This window comes from Anas acuta, chromosome 9, assembly GCF_963932015.1.
Source record: "Anas acuta chromosome 9, bAnaAcu1.1, whole genome shotgun sequence".
NCBI lineage: Eukaryota > Metazoa > Chordata > Aves > Anseriformes > Anatidae > Anas > Anas acuta.
Genome location: NC_088987.1, coordinates 21,409,431 through 21,433,595, shown reverse-complemented (window position 1 = coordinate 21,433,595; position 24,165 = coordinate 21,409,431). Strand labels below are relative to the sequence as shown.

The following is a 24,165-nucleotide window of genomic DNA, read 5'->3' as shown; positions in this document are numbered from 1 at the left end:
AAATTAAACTAGCAGATGGCTGGGCTAAAATACACAAAAGGCATTTCTTCACCTTTAACATAGCTGAGCTGTGCAACTCTGCCACGAGATAGCACAGATACGGACGTAACTTTAAAATAGGGCTGAGGAGTTAATGAAGAGAAGCCTACTGAAAGCCATTAGCTACAAGGACTCTGCTTTCTGTTTAGGAAATCCCTCAGACAAATCACTGGAGGCTAGGGGAGCCCACTTCACTGTGGGCTTTTTTCCCCTATCACCTACCCAGAGGTCTGTAGCATGTAAGGCTGCCCGATACCCACCACAGACGTTATCGAGAAGATACTACAGGAAATCCTGAGCAGCATCAGACACACACAGAGAGGGAACAGAGCTATGCTTGATGTATTTGCCCAGTACTTATATTCTTTGCTCAGGTATTGGCCACAGTAAGAGAGAGAAGTTACAAGACTACACCAACCGAAAGAACTGACCCCGTTCTGTGACCTACCCACATCTCTTCTTTTTGTTGTTGCTGTTGTTGGGTTTTGTATGAGAACTTCACTTCATTTATGTTCTCATGCAACATAGTAAGATACACATGCACCAGGACGTATTTTCAGGGCATATGCTTATCCATTTCACAGACATCACTGTCCACAAGGCTAATATTTACCACCCAGCCACTCACCTGCCATGGCAGCCTCCGCTAGCACCTTCAGTACCTCCTTCTCCATCTCAGGACTGTTACAGATCTCTTCCCAGGTTCCTTTAAATCCTTTCTTTCGAGCCAGTTCTACAAGCTCCTTTTGATTTGGCACAACAAATCCAATGACATAAGAATGGAAACTGAGAAGTACACGTATTTTAGTATGAATTTTGTAACATTAACAACTCTTTATAAACAACATTTCATGTTGAGGGGGGGTGCAGTTCATACAGTTGTTACTCTAAAGAGCTGATTTTTGTTCCCCTGGTAATCTTTCTGAAGTAGTACACAAATTACCTTTGCCTGCTTCAAAATAAGTAGAAAGAGAAGCTACTTACCTTACAGCAACTGGATTGCTTCAAGGTGTGCTGTCTATATGCATATTCCACTGTGCCTCATGCTCAAGGCTTTGGGGAAGCAGTACCCACACGATGTCAATGTGCCCTGCCTCTCCTCATGTTTTGCATCCCGGTATGAAGACTGGAGTGCGGCTTCCCTACCTCAGTTTCCTCTCAACTGCAGAATCCAGTTACTGTAGAGGAGTAGAGGACTGCAGTGAAGAGGGGTTGGAGAGCAGGTTGTGGAATAAGCATATGCACAACACATCTCAAAGAACGCCTGCGTCTGTAAGGGAAGTGACTTCTCTTTCTCTTTCAAGTGGTTGTCCATACGCTCACGCTACTGCTGGCACTCTTTGCCTACTTCTGATATACCTGGAACGGATGAAGCTGTGACCTCTAAGTATTTGGAACACACAGATTTGAAGCACAATCTGCCCTGAAATGAGTAACCAAGGTTTTTGAGATGGAGTAAAGTAGATCTAATTCATTCACCTGCTTTGAAACAAGATCAGCCCCATCTAAAAGATGTTTAACCCATTCTTGAGCATTACAAACACATCACTGCTCTCACCATTGGAAAGCTGCTTCTCATGGCTATCCTGGCTTTTCCTTCCTGCAGTTTACATCAGTTGTATTGCCATACAGCCAGCACTCAGATGTTCTTCTCCTTTCCACAGAAGCTAGGTATTCTTTCACATACTGTTACTAATTTTTCCCCCTTCTTAGCCTTCTAGTCTTCCTGCCTTTCTTAATTTTCTTTAGGATTTTAAGTAATGCCCCTTCCTTGCTAGTCATGCCTCACAGAACTGGGACCAGATGTTTCCGTCTCCTCTGGGACTCTTTTCAAGAGGTTCACCTTTTCTGAAGCGTTGTGCATGGAACCGAAACCCTTTAATGTTTATTAGAGAAAAAAGATCATTGTGCATCTGATTATGCCATATTATCCTATTTATCTGCGTAAAACAGCACAGCACTTGCAGACTCGTATCAGTTCCTACTCAACTGCTACCATCTGGTGGTTCTTTATCCTGTACATTTAGGTGTACAATTTACATATCCTCTCCCTTAAACTGACTTTTTTTTAAGCAGTATCTCCATCCAGTCAAGCTCACTCTGAATTCTAATTCTGTCCTCCACAGTACCTGCCTTACCCATCTACAGACTTACAAAATCATTTCAGCTCTCTCTTCCACCACACAGACAGTTCACGCAAAAAATACCAAACCATACCCCTGGTATGGAGATTCCTTTAGTTTATCTTTCAAGGACTGTAAGATAATTTTAATATACTAATTCTAAAGACCTTTTTGGTCAATATAAGCTGTTTTTTTTTCTTTTGTCACTGATATGAATTACATGTGACAGCAGTTGTGAAGACTGCATTAAAGTCCATCACAAACGTAGGCTCCTCTGGCATCACCTGCTGACAAGCTTTGTCTGTTGGCTGGCTCCAAACCCATCTTAGTTTTCTAACATATTTACAGAAAGACTTCACATTCGCCTCAGTATCACTTACTACTTACATCTCCCCTTCTGTCTTTGCCTCTCTCCCATATGCTGCACCAAACCCTTTGTGACTCCACTTGGCATCTGCTCTGTAATGTGTGTATATTGTATATCCAAACACATCCAGATCCTGCTCCCTTCTTGTGTTTGGATACTTCTGCCTAGGATGTCTTTCCATCGCTTACTCTGCAGCCATGTATTTACCTCAGGCACGGCTGTTCCTGACTAACCTCTATGCAGAACACACAGGACTCTGGCACTTCCATCCCTGGCTCCTATGCTCTTCTGACACGTTTAAGGCCATGTTCAGCAATACTTCAGCATCTCCAGGGAAAAACAGCAAACAGAAGTAATCACCTGGCTGGGTAAGCCTCAAACTTTCAGTTCATCTGAAAATTCCTATGGACAAATGAGTTCATCCAACTACTTTTTTTTTCTGGAAAAAGCCACTTGGAGCTCACAGCCTCTCTGTAGTTCTTCACTTTATTTTTTTCATTTTATAAAAGAGATTTTTGCCAAAGTCTCTCCTACACTAGACATCTTTCCCACCTTTCTGTACTTAAGATCCTATTTGAATACAGCCCTCAGACTTCCCCAAAAGACATCTGCAGTGGCACTGCTTGTCTGTACCACCAATTCTGTAAAGTCTGGTCCTTGTATCCTAGAGCTTCCTGCTGAGAACTCATTTTTTCCACCAAGTTTGCCTGTTCCTTAGGTGACTGAACTACTCTGTTTCTTGATATGATGCTTAAGATTCACCAAACGTGCTATCTGTCCTAATTTCTAATGGAAGGTTGATCAGCTCTCCTGTCCCAATTCATTTCTTTACAGTCAGCATACCAAACACGGTGGAAACTGGTGAAATTTAAAAAAAAAAAAAGTTTGCAGCAACACGTAACCAGATTTGGCCACAAATTCCTTATCTTGGTAATTCACAAATAACTTTGCAACTAGTAGAGGTAGCTAACATTTTATTTTTTCAAACTCCAGTCAGGTGTATATTCCAAATATATGGAGTTGACTGTACAAACACTGTAATATTTAAAAAAAATAAAATCTCAAAACTTTCATAAATGTTAAAGGCAAACGTAACATCATTAAAGAACAAGTATATCTAGAAAGCTGATCTGTTAAAGTTGAACTCTCTTGTTTACTCTATCTACATTCCTATACAGCTCTTCTAGAGCCAAATTCTCTCTCTAAATTATGCTGAACAAAAGCATACAAAAAAATAACAGTATGCTTTTGCGACAATGATCTTCTGACACAATAAAAAGTGCATCAATTAAGAAGCTATTATTAGGAAAAGCAATATAATTATATATATGTTTTGCAAGATTGCTCAGTAAAATTGATGGCTCCCCTACTGAAGTTATGCTACAGACTGACCACAGAAGTCTGTTTCAGATATTCCAGTCTTAGTAATTTTAAAACTTCATTGCTATCATTTTGCAAAATATCCATCAATGCCCATCAAGTATTTGAATTATAGTATATAAAAGGTATCAATTGTATAAGATAGTAGAATTACTGAAATTTACAGGTCCTTTAAGTATTCTAGTACACTGTAAAAGCTACATTGACCTGGCAAAATTAACAAAAAATTTGACAGTACAGTTCTAGAATGTATTTCAATCATAGCATGGCAGCAATCAGCATCTGTAGGGGCTTCTTTCTCCATTGATTACAGGCAGTGTTCAGAACATGCATGTAACCTCAGGCAGAGTAAGCAAATATGAGAGACTTGCTCGTTAGGTGAAAACCATAATAAAAGCCTAATACCATGAAAGCTTTTCAGCAGCAGTATGTCCAACATGTCTTAGCCTATTTTTATGAAACTATCAAAACTAAAGTTGTGATGAATACTGTTAGTTAAGAAAAACACAAAGAACCAGGTGAATAAACCGAAAGTTAATTTACTATTACTAATGAGCAATTCTCTGGTCTGTTTGTTCTGGCTTCCTTCAAAGTTAAGTGGGACTTATTTTGAATGTATATTACACTGAATAGAGTATTTCTGATCACGCAGATGCTCCAAAATGACCTTCCAAACTTCAAAATGACAAAAGGAAACCAAAAGCATCTGAAGGATATTTGTACATTTAAGTCTATATTCTGTACAGATAGGAAATTCTACAAATAGAAACTTCAGACATGTTTGAGCCCTTATATGCCTAACTTGGTAGTACACTTAGGAAACAGAAAGGATGTTTCATCACTTTTTATCAATTGTGGTTCTGCATAGGATTTACTGTGTTTTCTCTCCAGCTTCAAGGCTTCTGCTGGTGTTCTGCATGGACACAAAGCAGCTTCTGGGCTGTTGGGGGTTTTGTTTTCAACCCCCCTCCTTCCTCTGAAGAACAGCTCACAGCTGAATACAGCGAGGAGCAAGGTCCACTAGGGCTTCTATAGGTAATATCTCTAAAGTGCTTGAGTGATGTCTGTTATGAATGCAGTTAGCCTTCAAAGCTCAGCTGCTTTTCAGGTTGGGAAAAAGGGAGTGAAAGACTCATTCCTGGCATTTCCAAGAAACAGTGGAAAAATTTGGGAAAAGAAAAATAAAGACATATAGTTCAGATGTTTAGTTTTGATAAAGAAAGCTATTCCTTTGTATATTAAATAAAATCCTTTTCCAATGAGTTTAAAAAATCCATGCTTTGAAGAAAAAACATTTTGCATGTGACTTCAGTAGGACAGACAAAGAATATAGCAACATCAAAACATCAGCTGCCTCTTACCTGCTTGCATATGCACAAATATTATCAACCAGTGGAAGATTCTTTAGAGCTGCTTCTACTTTGCCAAGAGAGACGTATTCTCCTGCCTGAAGTTTTACAAGGTCTTTTTTACGATCTATTGAGAAAAGAAAAATAAATGTTAATTATGCAACACAAAGGGTTAGGCATTGAATTTATACTTTTCTGAAATGTATAAATGTCAAAAGGAATGCTGACTCATGTTTGGTAAATGTACCAGAAACAGTTAATAGCAGATTTCCAGACTTCAACCTCATCAACCTGTCCTTCGCTTAAACATGAGCCACACTTCAATTCTATGCATTTCCTGCCTTTAAACAGTATCTCCTATATTGTAGCACTAGCAAGTGAACGGAAGACAACTAGGGTTATGTAAAACACAGAGTTTGGCTAGAAGCACGCGTTTTGTGCTGTCTGGTCCAGATGCCTGAGGCAGCAGATGCAGCATTTGGTGACATTTTGCTATTTATTCCTAGGCTAAATCCATATTTGAAGTGCAACTGTCCATCTGTTATTTGAAACACAACAATTGAAACTGAAAATTCAGCCCAAATTACTTGAGCTTATTGTATGTAGACACAAAGTCAAGGTGACTACAGCACTGTACCACTCAGCTGTGACAACAGCCAGGAATACCTCTCCTTTGCTACATGCCTGTGTAAGTGTTCAAACACACAAAGTCGTTTTTTGGATTTTACCTGTTTGACCAGGGAAAGGCAGCTGCAATGGGACCTAAGATTTTACTCATTTAATAAAACAAGTAAGCTTAGTTTTCAGAATTAAAGAGCATGCTGAATCATCCACTGACTTCAAGAGAGACACTTGGCAGTCTATAAAGCACCTATTTTTGTGCCTACAGATGCCAAAGCATTAGGAGACTATCACAGTCTTATGAGTAACATCTTTACCTTAGAATATCCTTCCCTTAGCTACTTTATAACGAAGGAATACTTGTATTGTAAAAAACAGTAAGATTTTAAAAAAATAACACTTCCTGAGAACACATTACAAGAGCCCTTTCACTCTATCAAACTTCACACTTACAAAGTTATTAAATCTAAGACCACTTATCTAGCTCAAGTTAGCCTACATTTAACTACTTACTACTCACTAGCAGACTGGAGTCAATGTTCAGACTGTTTTGAAAGGAATCAAATGTTTAAAAAATAGCTTTAAAGAGCACATGATTATGTTTATATGTTAAGATATCAGAATTTTCTTAGGATAAATCATAGGATTTTGGACTGCATAGCAAGATATGTAGATTTATTTATTTTTTTTGTTAACTACAGTATTTAGCAGCCCTGAAAATAATCTGTTTTTGTGTGTTTACCTGAATCTGTGAACTCACCAATTATTTTTAGACATCCATCTTGATGAAACTCTCCAATGTCTCCAGTATGAAGCCACCTCTGCCCATTCTCATCAATAGTGAAATCTTTTTTGGTTCGTCCTTCATTTTTATAGTAGCCCACAGTCACATTTTGACCCCCAATAAGAATCTCACCTCTAGGATATGGTTTATCAGTGTTGTAATATCCACCTGAAAATAGTTTTTCTTAAGTTAGAAGGAATTAAAAATACATTCCAAAGCAAGAATTCCTATCACTGTTACTATTTAAATACAAAAAAATTAATAAGCCCTTAGCCATCACTTGAAAAAACACTTAGTCACCACTTGAAAATACTGCCTGAATAATAAAGTAAGAGAAGAGCTGGTTCCATTTCTTTTCAGCATATAAACAGCTGCTTAAGATATGTGCTTGCAAACAATGAAATTCACAAGCATGTGGAGGGCAGATGCCACACCTATGCATTGTTTATTTATTTATTTTTGTCAGGAGTAACATGCTTTATAAGCTCCACACAGGCTCAAAAAAAAAAATTCATCTTGTATTTTAGAAAGAAAAACTACCAAAATCTAGGGTCTCATATTAGCCCCAGAACTCCCTCAAGTATTATGTAGTTCTACTCTGCAATACATAAAAGCCTACCTTAGAAGAAATAGTCTAAACACACTTCACATTTCATTAGATGTATTTTATACAGCATCCATTAAGCTACCTTTCCATATGTCAGTCTTATTTTATTAATATTATGAAGTCTATTAAAAAATTTCTTAATGACAACAGAAGGTATTGTGCATAGATTTCAGTTAAAGTCTACTGAAACCAACTCCAAGATGCATCACACAAGACTTACAACCTCTCCTGCAAGACTACTACTCCAAACTTGAAAAAGGTGCAATGCTGTATTATATATAAACACTTAAACAATAGGCATTTAAGGTGACTGAAATAAACAAAAAAGTATTGGCAAAAAAAGCAATAATATAACCTAATCAAAACACTATTGATGTGTTGATAGCTTCTGTCTAGATATGTTCACATTTAAAAATCATAGGAATTTATTTTACTTTTTCACCCTCCAAGATCAAATGTATATAGGCTCAAATGTATATAGGTAAAAGTAGGATTTAAAAAAATAAAAAGGCAAGAAAGTCTTCTAATTAGTACTACTAAGCAAAACCCTACATAAAACTAGCCATATGTCTTGCAAATGCACTATAATTTAATCATCTAAATTCTTACCTTCTTCCCAGTTCATTAATTTGATTTCACAGCAGACCAAAGGTGCTCCCACTCTTCCTGTAGTGTAATCCCAAACTAAAATAATAAAAAAAAAGCATTTAAAAAAAAAAAACAAAACTGACAAGAAAAATCTTTGTCATCACGCACTTCATTTAGTGAAAATTAACTACTTATTTCTGAAGTTTAATGTTAATGTACACAATAGAACTTCCAAAAATACCAGTGGATATATCAATGTAATACAGATAAATTCTTCATCCTGCACTAGAGTAGACGGCTATATTTACAGATAGCTCCAGCCACATCAACACAGCTCTGACTCTGTGTCTACATGGATCACACTGTAGAAACAGCACAACTTTTAATAGTGCTTGCTCGACTTTGAAATAAGCAACAGTATTTCATAGCAATCCAGAGATTCAGCATTTTGATTCACTTTCCTGGTTTCAATCCCCAGTGCTTCTGCATCCAGGCACCTTCCCAAATTACTCGAGTGATTTTTTTTCTGCCTCCAAAACTACTGAAGAAGCCGTTACCAAAGACCTCCTGGAATAAAAGCCACATCCCAATAGTCTGCAGATGACTAAGGAACGATCCATGTTCTACAATCTAGCATAATCGCAATGAACATCAGATACTTTTCAGATGACTCCTAGCTGTATTGCACCACTGACAAAAAACAGCAGCTCTGTTTTTGCCACTGAATACGAGTGGAATTTTAGGATTAAAAAGCAACTGTAACCATGAAGTTCCATGTTATATAAAGCTAAAATTCAGCACAGGTTTTTGTATTCATTCTTTTTTTTCCTAACGTCTCAATATGCTCACCAAAATTATTGCTTTATTCAGTTCAACTAGTAAGCACGATACTGCCAAGATCTCATTCACGCTCTCAATAGTTTCTCAATTACAAATGAGAACATTGATTTTATATGTACCCCATGAGCTTCAGCACAACAAGTGAAACCTAGTACTCCTACTGTTTCATAAATTTTTTGATTAACAGCATTTCCTAATTATGTTTTAAGGCAAAAACCAAATGAAGGGACTCTCACAGATTATCCCCACAGAGCACTCAGCAAGGATGCAGCTACACCAACCTTCAGTGATGGTTCCAGCTCCAGCTGATTCAGTTAGTCCATACCCCTGTCCTACAGGGCAACAGAAACAAATGTTCATAAATCGCTGGGTTGCTGCAGAGAGTGGAGCTCCTCCACAAAGCAGGATGCGAATTTTTCCACCTAGCAGCATTCGTACTTTCCGGAAAATAAGGCTAAAATACAAAGATGAGAATATGAATTTGTTGCTTAAAAACAAAAGAGAGCACCTGCTTTTGTATTTAAGCTTTAAGTGTTATCCATCTTCATATAAACTTCAGAAAACCTTGCAGGAGCACATTTAAAGATTTTCCATAAAAAACAACACTTCAAAAAAATATTTCTACATTCTGACTTGAAGATGGATTAAATATTTTGAAAGCACAGTCTCAGTAAGATGGTAAAATTGTGATTTTTTTCTTCAAAAATATTTTACATAAACTATAGATTTTGTAATTACCCTTTAGTCTGGCTTCTATGAAAATGTAAAGACTGCAAATATCTATAGATTTCCTATCTTACCCAAGAACTTTGTAAATTCATCACTAAAGCCCTGATGAACATAATGCAATGAATGTAAATCAGCTTCAAGTTACACAAGTCTTTTAAATTATATCAGTAAATATTTAAAGCCATCTCACAAACTACAGATTTGTAGTTTCAATTTACAATTCATTACACGCCTGTTCATGTTTTATTCCAAGGATGAACGTTAAAACAAAGAAAAGCATAAAAATTAGATACTGGTCATGTAGTAAGATTTTGGTAAGTATTTTCTGATACCATTAAGAAAAAAGTTAAAATTACCTATCACAAAGCGGGGTAGTGTAACCTTTGGAAATCTGCTCCATTTTGTAATTGTAGGCCAATATAAATAGATTCCGCTGGAAACTTGTCATTTCATTCACTTTATTCATGACATTTTTGTAGATCCGATCCATAATTTCCTGGTTATAAAAAGAAGATCTTCAACTCAAAGCAAGAGAAATCTTAAATTCAGTACCATAAAAAGGAAACAATCTAGAAAACCTAATGTAGGTCAGATGACCGACCACTCCCAGTTGCATTCGCTTCCATTACTAAAAAATAGCAAGATGCTCATATAAAGGAGGAAAGCAGAAATCTGAGCAGAAGCACTATTCAACCCCAAGCTCCCTACTGCTAACTATCCTTGTTCAATGAAGTATTACATGGGTATGAGTCCATTTCTCTTCACTACCACCTTATGCTCACTTCAAAAATTAGTGTGAAAGCCAGCACATTGCTTGCTAAACAGGCAAACACGATCTTTAACATGTTACAAGGTGGAAACCTATTTTCTCTTCCCAAATAAGGTCTAATAAGGTAAACAGAAGCCTGTGTCAAGGACTGTTTTTATTACATTGTGGCTGTTTTCAAATCATGTATGTATTATTCCATAAGGTTTATATCTTTTTGCATATATGTGATTTAAAAACAGCCATCAGGAAGAGAGTACATATCATAAACAAATACATACACAGCATGTATGTATATATCCACACACACTTCTTATTATGATGAACAGATTACTGAAGTGCCAGTCTAATCCTCTATCCTATTTAAATCCTAATTAAATTTCTTCCAAGTTTGACACTCATGTGATGTATGTTTATCTTCAACATATAAATAAGTACCAAATATATTATTTTAAGCCAGCTTAAAAAATATTTTAAATGATCTTTGCATTTATTTTACTGATAAAATTTGAATGATGAGTTTTATTTTTAACAGGTTATAATCTTTAGTTACTTACAGGAACAGCTGCCATTAGTGTTGGTTTAAGTGTAGTAACATCACCTTTGCTTCCTTTCTTTATTTTAGAGGACTAAAATGAAGAACAAGTTTACTAGAAGACATATTCAAGACTTTTGACATAAGAAACAACATAGCACATCTTCCAATCATTGTTGTTTGAATTCTAATTTAAACAAATAACTGATACTCTGTTTCACTAGTTGTAGAAATGGAAATGTATTGCAATATCAAACAAACACACCGTACATATATACATATATATATATATACACACACACAAATAAGATCTGACACAAGTAATTTTCTAATACATGGGCTTATACCAACACTGTACCTGGTCAGCTAATGTCTGTGGTGAAGAGTAACCGATGCGGCATCCATGAGACAGACACACAAGCTCAGCACTCAGTTCCAGAACATGGGCAAGAGGCAAATAGCCAATATAGATGTCTTTTTCTCTGTAAAAAAAATTTAAGAAATAGGCTTATACCACACCATTAGAGTCACTAAGCTAAATTTATACAAAGCTTACTGAAGAACTAGAAAAGTGGAAGAATGCATTTGAGCTTATGAACGTATTTCAAATACGATGGACTTTGTTTCAAAGCTCTTTCATTACATACTGTAGGTTTATGGCATGAATGAAGTGTGATGTTTTCTCATCCCAAGACAATTAACTGTGTGTTATGGTTGCAAAGGCAGCTCTGTGGACAAGATTAAAAACTGCACCAAACAGAAAGAAACCACAGAATTTCACACTAACCAAAGGAAGTACTGCTTAAGGTAGCTTTCAACCACTCTACTGCAAGGCGGCCTCACAGGCTTTTGTGTCCCGGTCTTGCCCACATACAGAAGATGAGAGAGACAGCACATGGAGCAATCATGTCATTTAATGCAGTACTGGAAGATGCTCAGACATCAGTGCACAGTGTGATGCGTCAAAGACAAAGCAACATAAAACTGTTAATATTTTATACAATAATTCATCTAAAATTATATGCAGCTACCCAACTTCTTTATTTTTGTTAAGTAATTGTTGGTACGTACCCCAGATTTGGGATCCTTTCAGCCATTCCAGTTATACCAGCAATTATGTTGCAATGGGAGATCATAACTCCTTTGGGAATTCCTGTGGACCCACTTGTGTACATGATCACTGCAATATCTGAGGGTACAGGCCTGGCCTGCTGTTTGTTCCCTGTAATTGTCATTAAAAACAGAGAATATATGACATGCAGAAAGCCTATCAGATTGAGAGATCTTACACGCTAACGTATTATAGCAATTGTTCTAATATAACACGACTATTGACATTACATTTTACTTTCATCTGAATAGTCTGCGGGCAAGCTTAAGTGCCTTCATAAAGAGCAGGACTTCTTTGTGTGAGCTGAGCAATACTTCCAGCGATTGCCCTAGCCTAGGAAACAACTTGGTTCCTGTTACGTTTCCTGTATTCCTGCCGAAGACAGAAAAATGGGCAGATCCTCAACTTCTCCAAAACGCCAGAGCTCCATATGCTTATGAAGCTATGCTGCAGTGCAAGCTGGCACAAGGCAAATCCGTATTTGCAAAGCTACTTTGTCATGCACTTGCAGCACAGAAGTCACACGCTGCCTCAAAGCGCTCCCAGCAAGGCTCTGCTAGGCCAACATGACCTCCAATTTCTATAAATATTCAAGTTCAATAGCTTTAATAGGATTAAAGCATTTTTAAATACTTTCACCGAAAGCAAGAAAATATGAAAACAATTGTGTATACTCAGAGGAAAAACTGCATAATGTACAATACATGTGGCAAAGCACAGTGAAAGCATATTTCCCACTCACTGAACCCTGTCCATCCTGTGCAATGACCGGCAGAGAGGAAACGACTTAACAAGAACCTCATTGATTCAATGTAACAAGCAGAACATGCTTGACCATAAAAAATTTCTTGTAGTATTCCATAATTTATGAGTGGTTAACAGAGGTAACGTTCCTTTATTGTATGCAATGCTTGAAAGACTGGAGGAAGAAGGATTAGACACCTTGTTACACAGCAAATGCATTAAAAAGCCTCAAGGAGCTAATGAGTTGTAGCCATAATTTATTCTATTGGTGTTGATTCTATGATTCAATGCTTTCTTAAACAATTTTAATAGTAAACAAAATCGGTACATCAAAAAGGAAAATCAATCTTTTTTAAAAAAAACTGAGAGGTTATCATGTTGGCAGCACAATAGCTATTCCCCTAAACTTCAACAGCAGGCAGATTAAACTCCCATCCTACTCCTAAAACAAAATTCACTGCAACATTCACGTGCCTTCAATGATTAGAAGACTGAAAACACAAAGAACAAGAACAAAAGCAACTACTGAATATAATGAAACCTTAAGATACTAGATTTAGCAGCCCTTCAGCGCTAGGAGTAAAAAACTTTGTTATGACAAGTTAGTTAGAACACCTTCTGAAATTCTTTATTTCTAATTCTAAGAATGTTACATCGTTTGGAAATAAATTTCAAGAAAATTACATAGTAGATTGAGACTATTAGACTTACAATAGCTGTGACCAAGTTCTACCCAGTTTAAATAGCTATTTTACATTTTGTTATTTGTGGATTTAATGGTATCGTATTACTGATGCCTTTTGCCATAAAATGCAGAAGTATTTCTTCTGTGTATTCCAAATAACTTGTTTTCAATTCATCATTCATAAGAATGCATGCTAGATTTCTATCCTGGTCTAAATAGATATGCTAAAAATTATTCTTTGACACTTGCTTGTGGAGAAGATGGCTTTTATTAAAAGCGTTTTATCCACTGCATAATTTTCTGACGTGCAATTTTCCCAAATTTACTCAACAGGGTCAAAGTAGGACAATAATTTACATGATCCAAATGGAAAGAAAAGATAACCTACCAGTATCTGCCTTGGCACCCATGGCTTGCACAGAAGCCATGGTGTGAACAATGACACCCTTGGGAAACTCTGACCATGTTGTTGGTTTGCCATCCACTGTAATAATATGTCGCAGCAGTGGAACTTGAGAAACAATTTCCTGTGGAAATTCAGACATCAATCATGACATTTGTGCCAACAAGAAAAAAAGAAGTTTATCTATTACACACATTAAAAAAGCCAAAATATTCGAACATTTACAATATCAGAGGATAAACCTATCTAGCTCAAACAGCTGCAAAACTTGAAACTTTCCACATTTAGATATGTAGGATTAATTGAACTTTCCGCTTAGAAGTCCAAATTATTTTCCATCCATTTACTAATCTGTGTCTTATTTCAAGAAAAGCCCACAAATAAGACTATGAAGATCAGAAGAGATAACTGACTTTCCGCTCATAGAATACTGAGAGGAAAAGGTGCTGGGCAGCTGCCGACACCGAGATCACGACAATACTTTGGTTACTCCTTGTTTACTATGCTGTTTAAAATAACCAACAGCAAGCAAATATACATAAAATGATTACATAAGCAATAGTTAAGTATTTCAAACAAAACCCAAGTTTTAAGACAAGTTATCAAATATGTTGTTATCATCTCTAGCAGATGCAGTTCATTCTCTTACAATGCACACTTCTTTCAGCTTGCAGTACATATGCTCTAGTAACTTGAGAGAAAAACTTAAGGCTTGCAAAATTCCCTCTCAACATGCATCAATATTGCAGAGCTTTTAATTAAACAGCTCCTCTATGTGAAAGGTCTAGTTCCTCCAAAACACACTAGGACCAGCCTCATGCAGGTTTGTTTTTCCACCTCCGTATTCCATCTGGGTCAGTAAGGTCTTGGAAACCAGTGGGCATCCTGCACTCCCAGCTTTGCCAAATGAACAGACCACCACAAAGTTACCACACATCACTTGTTTCAGAGACCTCTTAGACTGGCAGTGACAACACAGGGGTAAGTTACATAAATTGTAAGAATCGTAATTACTGCAGGACTGTGGATGCCCTAGACAGTTAACCATGGAATAATTAATACACAATAATCAGCAGCTGGCACTAACTCACTCATACTCTTAAAGACCTAAACCTCTGGAGAAAGGAGCAACTGGGTCTGAGAAGTTCTCCTTATGAAAGCAGTTAAGGAACTTCACTGGTCATTTACAGCACTTTGGAGTTTGAAGCAAGGCATCTAAGTTTCTGCAGTCTCCCAATTGCCCAGAATCACAAGTGTTTAAGGCATGAAATTAAAACCCTTAATTACTCCTACCATGTTGCTGGGATTTATTTAACAGAAAATATTCTATTAAATACAAAATACATTTGGGTGGGATTTTTTTTTTTGGACTATACTAATGTTTGTTAAGCTTTCTCTGCACTAGAAAAGAGTTCTGACTTTCCGAGCATTCATCTTTAGATTTAAGAGCCATTCTCTCCTGGGAAAACATCCAAGGAGTATGATCACTTTTAGCTATTCATATATAGTTCATACATTTTTCTGTTCTTTGTATTTCCTTCAAACCGTTGATTTTACAAGCACTAAATCCACCCAGAAACCACAGAATTTCCTGGTAAAGGTGTTGTTCCAGGCAGGATTACAGATCTTCAGCAGTGCGAATAGCTCATTGTGTTCTCGGAAGTCATTTGGAAGCTTAAATCCCAAAGTTAACTTTTTTTTCTGTATATGAAGATAGATACAAAATTCATGTTCTACAAGAACTGTCTGCACTACAGAAAGGCAATAAATCACTGTTCCATACAGCTACCAGGCCTTTTACCAGTGATGAGATACCCTGGAGAAAGGCACACAAATAACAATAAGTTTTCTGACCTTCAATTTTGTTTGCATCAGTTCTTTACTAGTAATGATGGTGGTCACCTCCGTTTCATTGAGCCCATGTACTATTGCTGCGCCTCCTAGAGTAGCGTACAGAGTAACAACTGAAACAAAGAAAAAGAAAAGGTGAATCTTTGTTTTACACTTTCACGTACAGCTTTATACCAAAGGGCTGAGATTAACCTGTTCTAAGTTAAGCAAAACAGTAAAACTATTTGTCAACTAATAGGAAGGTGGTGTAGTCTTGTACTTTAAAAATACACATTATGAGGATTTAAATACAGCATAATTTTCAGTTACTCACAGGGGGAACAAAAAACAAATATTGTATGCGTGACTGTTTGCTACTTTTCATGCTCTAGTTTGTAGTATAAAACCGTATTACCCTTTGTAATTCTCTTCTAGATCTACTCTCTCATCTTCATGGTTTTTACCATTTTAAAAGTACACATCTGTTCTCAATTTAATAAATACACTTTTATAGTCCTTCTGTACACAGGCAAGAAACAGTACTCATTTGACTTCTCAGAATTCCTATACTCTTGTCACTAGCCTCGTACAACAGACTGCTAAGAAGAAATGATTAGACTATTGTTGCACGTCTTACCAGCAGATTAGTTCCCTTACTTGGCAATTAATCCTTGACTATCATACTCTCCCATCTATTTAAAACAACAAAATTAAGGTTTAATCACCACAACCACAGCGTTGAACTGACACCATGAGAATACAGAACAGTAAGGTAAGAAAATGTTGAGATGGACTATTAGAAAAGTGACATTTCTGGTATTTAAGGGCAGCTCATTAGTGACAGCGTTAAACCACAGTTATTTCAGATTAACGATTTTAAAACCAGATCCCATCTCCTGACATTTTTACGGAATCTGCGTGAGAAAAGAAAGGCAGAGGCTGGGGGGAAAGAAAGGCAGCTCAGAAAGGAAAAGAGATATTACTCTCTCAAAAAAAAAAAAAAAAAAATAGTGATTTCCTGTTTTCCAAGCAAAATGCTAAATAGAGGAATAGCACTGTACTACAGCTCACCTCCTGAAAAATGCTAAAGATCTGATATCACAATTACTGAGAATCACAACATCAGTGCTGGAGGTCCTATCACATTAAGTATCTGAATTTAACTAAATTTAGCCAAAAACTTCAACACAGCAATATTTATTAGTACAAGACACCCCGTTACAAATGAGGGCTGTACTGCAGCAGCAGATCAAACTCCATTGTATCCTGAGGATTTGAAATCCATGGGGTTAGTAACTCAGTTTAGCAGAGTCAAGAAGAACTCAGAAGCAGACATTTCTTACACAGAGAAGTAAGAAGCTGACCTCTACTTATTTTTTCCTCCTTAAACAGTCTATCATAGTTCAGAACTGTTGCAGGGCAAACGCACATGCACTGTGTTTTCTTTAATTTGGTGGGAGCAAAGTCCAGAAGAGTGCCTCTACTAGTTCCCACGAGCTCTCCCTACTTACTTCGGTGACCCCTGCTATATAAACATCTAGCAGAAATTCAGTTTCGCCAAGCCAACAAGCACAACCGAAACGCCACACCGCTTCTAAAGAAAAGTAGAATCTCCAAACTAACCATTTATGTAGTTAATTACTCATCAACAAAATAAATACATCAAAAACAACCTCGAGTTGTGCGATAGAGGAAAGAAATAGACAGATATACCATTTATAAAATGGTGTCTGTCCACGAATGATGTCATGGAGAGGAAGAAACTGAGCAGTGACTGACCTGTGAAACTCTCACTTCTCCGTAATGGCACCTAAAATTTCTTCCAGCACATCTGAAAATTGTTTAGGCATTAGCCCTCCCTTCCTTTTTGTCTTGAAGATATACCAAACCCCTAAGGGATTATCTTCTGTGCTTATCTTTACATATGCAATAGTAAAAGCAAGTCTTAAATTCAAAACAAATTTCAATTTCTGCTACAGATACTTTCTTTTTTCTGTTTTTCTCTGTTTTTCAGCTAACAATCCCGTTCTACCTCTGGCAAATGCAAGACTTACATAGTTTCAAATGATGCAAAAACAACAAACAAGACCATAGAGTATTTCTCATCATCAAACCACTTTTTCTGTGTGAGTAACACACAACATAAGAATTACTTTCTCCATTTTAACTCTCAAATACAAAAGACGCTCTCTCCAGCACCAGGTACAAAGCACGTGAACCTGTTCTGTTAGCAAGAATTCTGTGCACGTACTATCAGGTTTAAAACATTTCATATTCAGAAAGTGGCACAACACTACCATGGCAGGTGCAGTTAGCTGTTGTGATATTTAAAAACTAAGAAGTGTTAATACAGGCAATTTCGCAATGCCTTGCCACACGACTACTTCAACAAAAGCTGAGTTTTGTCATTCATTCAGCAAAACGACCACATGAATGCTGCAGGGTAATGTTATCACCTGCCAACACAGAAGTCACAACCCCACATAAGATGACATACAGCTCACATGCTAAATGCCACGTCAGACAGCGTGCTGAAGCACATCTCAACACGGGAATTTAAAACATTAGCACAACAAAACCAAGAGCATATGCATGCTATTCTACACACATGACATCCAGCCACTCATTATCTTAACTTTTTTCCCCAAAATTATGAAATCTTCCTAGTATTCATAAACTTACTTCACTTCCAATGTTAGAACAACTGATGCAAGCCTTTTTATTTTATTCCCAGGACAGTCACTGAGAATCAAATATCCCAAAAGTGCTAAAAGGGAACTGACACAGTGTACTAGAAGTGTAGTTACAAAGCAACACATTTGAGAACAGCCTGTGCAGATAAATCTCTGCTCTGGAAGGAAAATTAGCAGCAGTCACTCAATGAAGAGAGGATCAAAAATATTGAATGTAGGTAGGAGGGCACCTGGGAAGATCACAGAGTCACTTGCACAAAAGAGGTGCTCAGGCCTGTATCCACTCCAGTTTTGAGCTTCTCTAGGAATGGAGATTTCACAATGCTGCTCAGCTCCTGTTCTGGTATTTAAGCACCCTGACAGGGAACAAGTTTTCTCTATTATCTAATCAAACATTTCTGTGTTTTAGCTCATGTCTGTTGCCTCCTGTCTTCTCAGGACACACCTTTGAGCAGAGTCTGGCTTTGCCCCCTGCACGTTCCCATTACGTAGATTTATTTAGTCAGCACTGAGATCTCAACTCACTTGCCTTAATGCTGAGCAGACCCTTTCCCTCAGGCTCTCCTCATACGTCATGTTTTCCAACCCCTTCATCACCCCAGCAGCCCTCCACTGGACTCATTCCAGCACATCACTGTCCTTCTTCTACAGGGAAGCCCCAAACTGGACACAGCACTGTGGATCTGGTCTCAGCAGTGTTCAAACAGAAGGGAAGGATCATTTCCCTGAACCTACTTGCTGCCCTTGTGCTACCACTGCCCAGGATGCCAATGGCCTTCACTGCAACAACTCACAACGTGCTCGTGTTTAACTCACTGTTCCCAGGGACCTGTAGGCCCTTTTCTGCAAGCTGCTGTCCTCCCAGCTTTGTCCCAGCCTGTACTGGTGCATGCTGCTATTTTCGTACAGGTGCAGGAATTTGTAGCTGCCTGTGTTGAACTTGACAAAGTTCCTGTCAGCCCACTTCTCCAGCCAGCAAGATACCTCCTCAGAAAAGGCATTAAACAACAGCGGTCTCACCATCAATCCCAAAAGGCCGGCAGCTAACTCTGTGCTGCTGATCACAGGTTTTCCAGCTAACGGCCCAAGGAATTTTCCATCCATCGTATCATCTACTCAGCCAGTCTTTATCTCACTAGTTAACTGAGCAGACGCTACGGGAGACCCTACCAAAGACCTTGCTGAAGTCACAGTATAAAACACCCACTCTTCCCCCTCGCCCAGAGAGACAGTCATCTCATCAGGAAAGGCAAAGAGGCAGATGTGGAAAAGGTACGGGCTACAGTAGCTTATCCTGTAAATACCCTGACCCTTAAAGCTGAGGGGATAATACAGCATGAGGGAATACACAAAATAACCATACAGAACTGCGTGAAAACTGCTTTATAGTCATAACTCTATGGCTTAGCAAGCAAATGGTTAGAGCAGAGAGGGATCATTTTAGATACAATTCTGCTAGGCTTGCTTCCAAAATCTGCGTGACACACATCTTCAGTGTAGGTCAGTGGTAAACCACAAATTTCTGCACATCTGGCTTTTCTGACCTGGTTCTTAGTAAAGAGGATTAAACGTGGTATGGGATAGGAGAGGCCAAAGCCCACAAGGAACAGCAGCTTTTAGGGTGTCCTTTGTGAAAATAAGGGATGCTTCCTGGAGAATGCCCCCACCACAGGCCTGCATGTGGGTGGCATATGAAGGCACAGCAATGAAATGGACATCAGAAAATAATGCCTATACCAAGCCGAGATCAGCACTCGATGGGTTTCTTCGCAAGACACTTAGGCCTAGAGCTCCTGCACACATCCTTGTGCCTGTGCTCAGGCTAGAACAGGGCACACAGCAGGCTTTCTGCCTTGGCTGGGATTCATCTCCGACACCTCGTGGCCCCTTTATGAGGAGAGGGGAGCAGCCTGGCCTCACATCTGTCTCTGTGCGGCGCTGCAAAGTGAAGCTGTGTGAGGACAGCTCCAGCCTGGTCTGCTGCCCTTCAGAAGGCCCTTCCAGCACAGCCCGCAGCCAGCCCGTGTACACAGCCAGCACCAAACTGCCAGGAAAGCACCTTCTCCTTGAACTGAATCTGCACTGCCCCGCTCGTAGTGGTGTCAGCAATGAAATCCCAGAGGACTAAAGGATCGGTAACCAGAAGTTAGACCGTCACCAGACAGAAGAGCCCAGAAGACATCTCTCTTACAGTCACTGCGTGAGAAAATAAGGGGCGTCATCCAGCTCAGAGCTGAGTCTCAGACCCCTGCCAGGGTTAAGGATCCAGTTACTGTACGATTAAACCAGTTTCTATCAATGAGAGTGAGACTGACTTTAAATAGCTCACCAAAACTAAACATAGGACAGCAGTTTCTGAAGTAGCAAGTAGGACTCAGGGCCATTCTCAAACAAAGTCTCAGATTAGCATTCAAGTAATACTAGAATTCGGTAAATGACAAAATGGACTATGAGAAAGCCAAGAGGCAGAAAGAAGAGATGGCAAAATGAAAAAAAAAAAAAGTATCAGTCTCTGCTTAAGGCATGAATTAAGGAGTGTTTTACAGCTCGGTAGATGAGTTACTAAGCAAATTTTAATCAGAAAGAGCTCTCTAAAGTAAGTTCATGACATATTCATTCCTTTTCACTTTTTAATGTGATTAACTAAAATCAAAATTGAAGAACTGACAAAATGCCCAGTTAAAATAAAACTTAGGCACAGATGAAGGTTTGACGTCAACTCCTTAAATTGAGTCAACGCATTCATGTGCGATTTTTGTTTGTTTGTCTTTAGGAACTTGGGAATGTGTACTGATTTGAGATTAGAAGAAAACAAACCTCTCTCAGAAATTCATTGAGCACCATGTATTTACTGAAACCATACTCCAGCAGCAAACACATACAGGTTCCCCCATTTAGTAAAGCAACTACCAAGTACACAGTTTCTACCTTATGCAGTTTTGTGGGTTTGTTTTTAATTTTTAAGTGTTTTATATAAACATCACATAAACTTTTATTAGTGTGTAAAGTGAAGAAAAAGGTTTATTTTCAGATTGCACTGTTAGGTTAAAAGACATTAAAATCCTATGAAAGCCTCATACTTACGCTGGTAGTTGCACATGAAGCAGGCTTGTGCTGCAATCATCCACTCAGCTCTAGTCTCACAGAAGATAGCAATGTTGGTCTTTGGTTGCTGACCCAACACTGCTAAGCCATTTCCAAAATTAACAGCTTTAACATATACATCTTCATACGAAAGCCAGGTGTACTTGCCAAGGATGACCTAATAAGGACAATAAATTCAATTTAGAAAACAAAAAGCCTTAGCATATGCCCTACTTCATCTTTAGCCACATGAATAAACCACAGATGTTTGAAGTAAAAACTGTTTGAATTATAATACCACTTCATTCAATGTAACGAATGATGTTCTTCCCCAAGATTACAGGGGCTGTGGAAGCTCCAACACAAACACTGTGACATCTCTGCGCATGTTACCACCTCTGTGGCTGTTCTCACAACAGGAGAACACACCATTCCCACTGTGTCCTACGCAGATACGATACTTAGGTGTTAATCTGATGAAAAACACCAAGAAAACTGGAATTCAGAAAGCACTCTATCAATGGGTTCTCAGTCAGAAATTGTGAAATTCTCTTCCCTTTGTTTGTTCTGAAACTAATGTCGGGGGAAGAGTAATCTCCTTGCCATTTTTTACTGCTAAAACAAAAGTGGGACAGCAGACTGGACAGGAAATTACTGGCATATATCAGCACTGAAAAGCCATGTGGAAAAAGTTAAGCAATCTCATTTTTCTTCATCATGGGAAAGCTGTTGCACAGGAAAATTGAATCTGAATTTACAGTTCACTACCTAACAGGTTTCTGTGCGTACACTTGCACTTGCACTTTGTGGTACCATTTTCTCAAAAGCAACAGGTTATTCTGAGGATATCCTAGAAATTTTCACATACAGATGCACTACCAAATGTTTTGCACTGAAAATTCAGATTCTAAATGGTTATACCTTACCTGGCTAGTTATACAAGCACCCTGACAGTTTTGGAACATAGCATTTTCATTGGTCAATTATTTCAGACCTTTCCTTTCACTACAATGCATTAACAAAAAAAAGATTAAAAAAAAACAAACGTCTCCCTCATCACCCCATTCTGTTTTCCAGACTTAATTCTTCAAATTTAACTAAATTTTGATGTTGTAGGCTGTAATATCTAACTTTTCTGACATCTCTAAGGCTGTATTGCCAAACTTCCTAACCAAATCGATTTGAAAATCTCTTTCAAATTTTAATAGAACAGAAAAATAAATTCTAATAGAATTCTTTTATCAAAACACTTCCTCACAATAACTGCTGATGTTAACCTCTGAAGGACTGAGTTGTACTCCCTACAGCCTCGTTGCATACTGTTCGTTAACGTACACGTTCGGCAAGGCAATGCTTTCTTACCTCAGGATAGACACAGAAGAAGATGCTTGGAAATTTCACAAGTGTTTTCATTAGAAAATATCATTTATCAAAACAGGAAAACAATATTTGCCATCAACAGCAATACTCAGCGATTCCACGAAAAATAAACACATCTCACACGAATTATCTGCTCAGGATTTCCTGTCTTATTTACAGTTTGCTTCAGCAGCAAGCAGGCTGTTCAAGAGCCCAAAACCTTAAGATGACTGCCAATTCCTCTGCTGGACCTGGCAGAGAACCACAGCAGTGATGCCACCTGGTCACACGCAACGCCACGGGCAGTGCCTGGGTACCAGCTAGTACGATGCCAAGGAGGACTTAAGACTTCATCTGGTTGACACACTACGGTAGTTCTGGTGTGGAAATATTTTCATCTTTCCAAATAAAGTACTGCACATTTTCCAGTCCATTTAAACGTCAGTCACTCCAAATTCTAATTTCAGTTTGGGGTGTTCTTCCCCCAGACTCAGTATTTTTGACAGACTTGCAAATTCTTGGTAAAACTCAGTTTCCACCACCTTACGCTTCTTCAGAACGGTATCAGAAGGCCTCACTGCTGCTTTCCCTTCTTCAGACATTAAACAACCCACAGACAGGGCAGGGCCTAACACACTGGAAGCCACATTTCTGAAGACCTCTGACGTATGGCCTCTTCCAATCAGGCTATGGTGACGTCTGCCTTTGCTGCTGCTTTCCATGTATTGAAATTTTCATGTCCTCTATACCCTCCCTATAACGTATTCATATACTGCCTCTGTCCACATGCCTCCTTCTTCTGGGCATCCCTGTACGCTTCCTTTGGGGAACATAGAGCAGGTTTTGGTTTCTCTCACCCTTACGTTTGAGTCCTGGTCTCCAAACGCATCTCTCTTCTTGGCCCTTCCCTCAGCAGCTTTTCACAAATATTTTTTCGATGTACAGTTTGTACTGTAAACAGTTGTTAAGACTGATGGTAAGCACCATCATCTTCTGAGTGTTCACACACATGCTTTATTTTACAGCTTTCGGAACTTCTTCCTGCTTGGTAACTACTTACACATGTAAGGAACGTAACGGTCCAAGAGTTTGCAGGAGAAGGGCCCAAGCAGCCAAGATTATTCATAAGCAATTAAACAGACATATAAAACCAAGCATTAAATCAGAAGAAACAGACCTCTGAATGTTTCCTTAGAAATAGCATATTAATAGAAAAATGCTGCCCTCTAGTGCATTCAGTTTTTAAATACACTTAGCTGCAAGTTACTACAATATTTAAATTATGTACTTCAGTGCACTGGACAATATTATTAAATATCAGTACTGTGTTAATATTTGGAAAGCTGTCAAGCTTTTAAAGAATAAATATTTGCTATTTGACTAACTTTTTTTTAACCTGGGATTTAGGGCAACTGTATTCACATCCTTAGTGTGACGGTGGCATAAAACGATCTCAAAGAAACAGCAGGTGCACGGAGAGCCACAAAGCTACCTGACCTCAGTCACCACCCACAATCTTCTGAAAAGT

The 24,165-nt window shown here is 38.3% G+C and overlaps 1 protein-coding gene across 4 annotated transcripts in view; it reads right to left on the bottom strand.

Moving 5' to 3' along the window:
• The window catches only part of ACSL3 (acyl-CoA synthetase long chain family member 3), a 45,011-nt gene that overhangs the window by 2,741 nt on the left and 18,105 nt on the right, over positions 1–24,165 (bottom strand). For 2 of the 4 annotated variants that reach the window (XM_068692435.1, XM_068692436.1), the window contains 12 exons: positions 21,279–21,456; positions 15,526–15,635; positions 13,657–13,795; positions 11,800–11,950; positions 11,087–11,210; positions 10,751–10,822; positions 9,784–9,923; positions 8,980–9,152; positions 7,880–7,954; positions 6,640–6,831; positions 5,271–5,385; positions 668–825 (listed from right to left, as the gene is read on the bottom strand). In XM_068692435.1, coding sequence (XP_068548536.1) covers positions 668–825; positions 5,271–5,385; positions 6,640–6,831; positions 7,880–7,954; positions 8,980–9,152; positions 9,784–9,923; positions 10,751–10,822; positions 11,087–11,210; positions 11,800–11,950; positions 13,657–13,795; positions 15,526–15,635; positions 21,279–21,456 — 1,627 coding nt within the window. The other 2 variants (XR_011099495.1, XM_068692437.1) reach the window with 2 other exon arrangements.